The sequence below is a fragment of the Diabrotica virgifera genome, chromosome 6 (genome assembly GCF_917563875.1).
Source record: "Diabrotica virgifera virgifera chromosome 6, PGI_DIABVI_V3a".
NCBI lineage: Eukaryota > Metazoa > Arthropoda > Insecta > Coleoptera > Chrysomelidae > Diabrotica > Diabrotica virgifera.
The window spans coordinates 18,477,047-18,479,218 of NC_065448.1; the positions used below are offsets into that span (position 1 = coordinate 18,477,047).

At 36.7% G+C, this 2,172-nt stretch overlaps 1 protein-coding gene across 1 annotated transcript; it reads left to right on the forward strand.

Moving 5' to 3' along the window:
- Nucleotides 1-715: 715 nt before the first annotated feature.
- Nucleotides 716-1,567, forward strand: LOC126885825 (uncharacterized). Its single transcript, XM_050652573.1, has one exon. The coding sequence runs from the start codon at nt 716-718 to the stop codon at nt 1,565-1,567; it is 852 nt and encodes a 283-aa protein (XP_050508530.1).
- The last annotated feature ends 605 nt before the right edge of the window (nt 1,568-2,172 follow it).

Consider the following 2,172-nt stretch of genomic DNA (forward strand, 5'->3'; position numbering starts at 1 on the left):
AAACCTGAAAGAATTTACAATGTGGACGAGAAAGGCTGCAGACTCAGTCTGCATCATCAACAGACCGTTCTAGCAAAGAAAGGCGCGAAACGCGTACATTTGGTTGCTCCGGAACATGGGGAAAATATAACTGTTGTTAGCTGTGCTAACGCCAATGGCACCACCATTCCTCCTGTCGTTTTGTTTAAAGGACGGCGCATGAAGCCCGAATGGAAAGATAATTTGCCTCATGGCACGTTGGCGTTGATGACCCCTAAAGGCAGTATGAATGTGGAAACCTTCATTATTTGGTTGGAGCATTTGGCAAAATATAAATTGGAGGGAAAGTGTCTTTTAATATTTGATGGAGCCTCATGTCACTTAGACATTTCAATTGTCGAAGCTGCCGAGAAATATCAAATAACCCTTCTGTGTTTGCCTAGCAACACAACTCATGAGCTCCAGCCGATGGACAAAGCTGTGTTTCGTTCCTTTGAACACCACTGGGACGAACAAGTGTTGTTGTATTGGACCAAATACAAAGAACGTACTTTAACAAAGCAGCGATTTGGGGAAATATTTTCGATAGTGTGGGACAAGGCATTGACACCTTCTAACATTAAATCTGGCTTCTCTGCAACAGGAATATTTCCTTATAACCCCGATGCTATACCTGAAGTTGCTTTTGCCCCAAGTATTTTATCAGAAATTGAGAACATTGATCCCACTCCCATTAATGTACGCCAGAAAACACCATCTCCTACTCCAGGCTGTTCATATAACTCCTCTCAACAAAAAAGTGTACCAAAATATCAAAAGACCCAAGATTACAAAAAAAAAACCTAGAACTGAAACATCATCAAGTGATAGTGATAGCGAACCCATTAATGTAAGCCAGAAAACACCTCCTACTCCAGGCTGTTCATATAACTCCTCTCAACAAAAAAGTGTACCAAAATATCAAAAGACCCAAGATTACAAAAAAAAGAAACCTAGAACTGAAACATCATCAAGTGATAGTGATAGCGAACCCATTAATGTAAGCCAGAAAACACCTCCTACTCCAGGCTGTTCATATAACTCCTCTCAACAAAAAAGTGTACCAAAATATCAAAAGACCCAAGATTACAAAAAAAAGAAACCTAGAACTGAAACATCATCAAGTGATAGTGATAGCGGACCCATTAATCTGCGCCAGAAAACTCCACCACCTACTGCAAGCTATTCAAAAAGCTCTTCCCAACAAAACTGTTTGCCACAATACCAAAAGACGCAAATTCACATGAAAAAGAAGTCTAAAACACAAACTTCATCAAGTGAGAGTTCTGGCAGTTATACTTCGGAATCAGAAGACAGCGGCGAAGAAGTTGAACTGGCAATAAATCCGTTTCATAAAAAAAAGGAAACTTTCCTTATGAATTCTGAAAAAAATGATTTGGTGGTTCACAACAAAGAGAATAACAATCTTCGAGAAGAAAAAAGTAATATTGAAGAAATAAAAACTTGCCAGGGCAAAACTTTGGACACATCGTTTACGGATATGCTTGAGACTCCGGCAAAAATTGAGAAAAAAAAATACACAAAATAGAAAGAAGGCAATAAATAGCAGAGCTATAGTGGTAAAAAAAATGTATTTTCTACCACTAGCACAGGTCCACGAACAGATATAAATAAAGGCACGAAACAAACTCTACCGGGTTCTTTGGTAAAGAAAAACAAAAAATCAGAAGACGTAGCGAAATGGTTTTGCAAAATTTGCGACAAAGCTGAAATAAAAGACATGCGACTATGCTTTATATGTGTACAGTACGTTCATGAAGAATGTGTAGGGCTGACAAAATTCGATAAAGAATCCTTTACCTGTCCTGATTGTACTGGACCCCACAATAATGTTCCTTAATTTTAAGTTATTTTAGTTAAAAATTGTTTATTTTGACATTTTAGTTTTTACAAAAAGGGTTGTTTAATATCTTTGTTTGGTTACATGTTTTTTATAGTGTCAATAAATATAAGATTTTGTAAGTATATGATTTAATTTAATATTTATTTCCATATCTTTTAGTGTTTTAGGTACGCGCATATTACCTTCACTCGACTGGGCATATTACCTTCAAGGGTTGGCAATATGCCCAGATTGAGGGGTTTTTTAAAAAAAAAATTTCGATATGAAAAAAAAAATTGCAAAACAATACA

Excerpts from the sequence above, each read along its gene's own strand:
- LOC126885825 (XM_050652573.1), top strand. The coding sequence starts at position 716 with ATGTACGCCAGAAAACACCATCTCCTACTCCAGGCTGTTCATATAACT.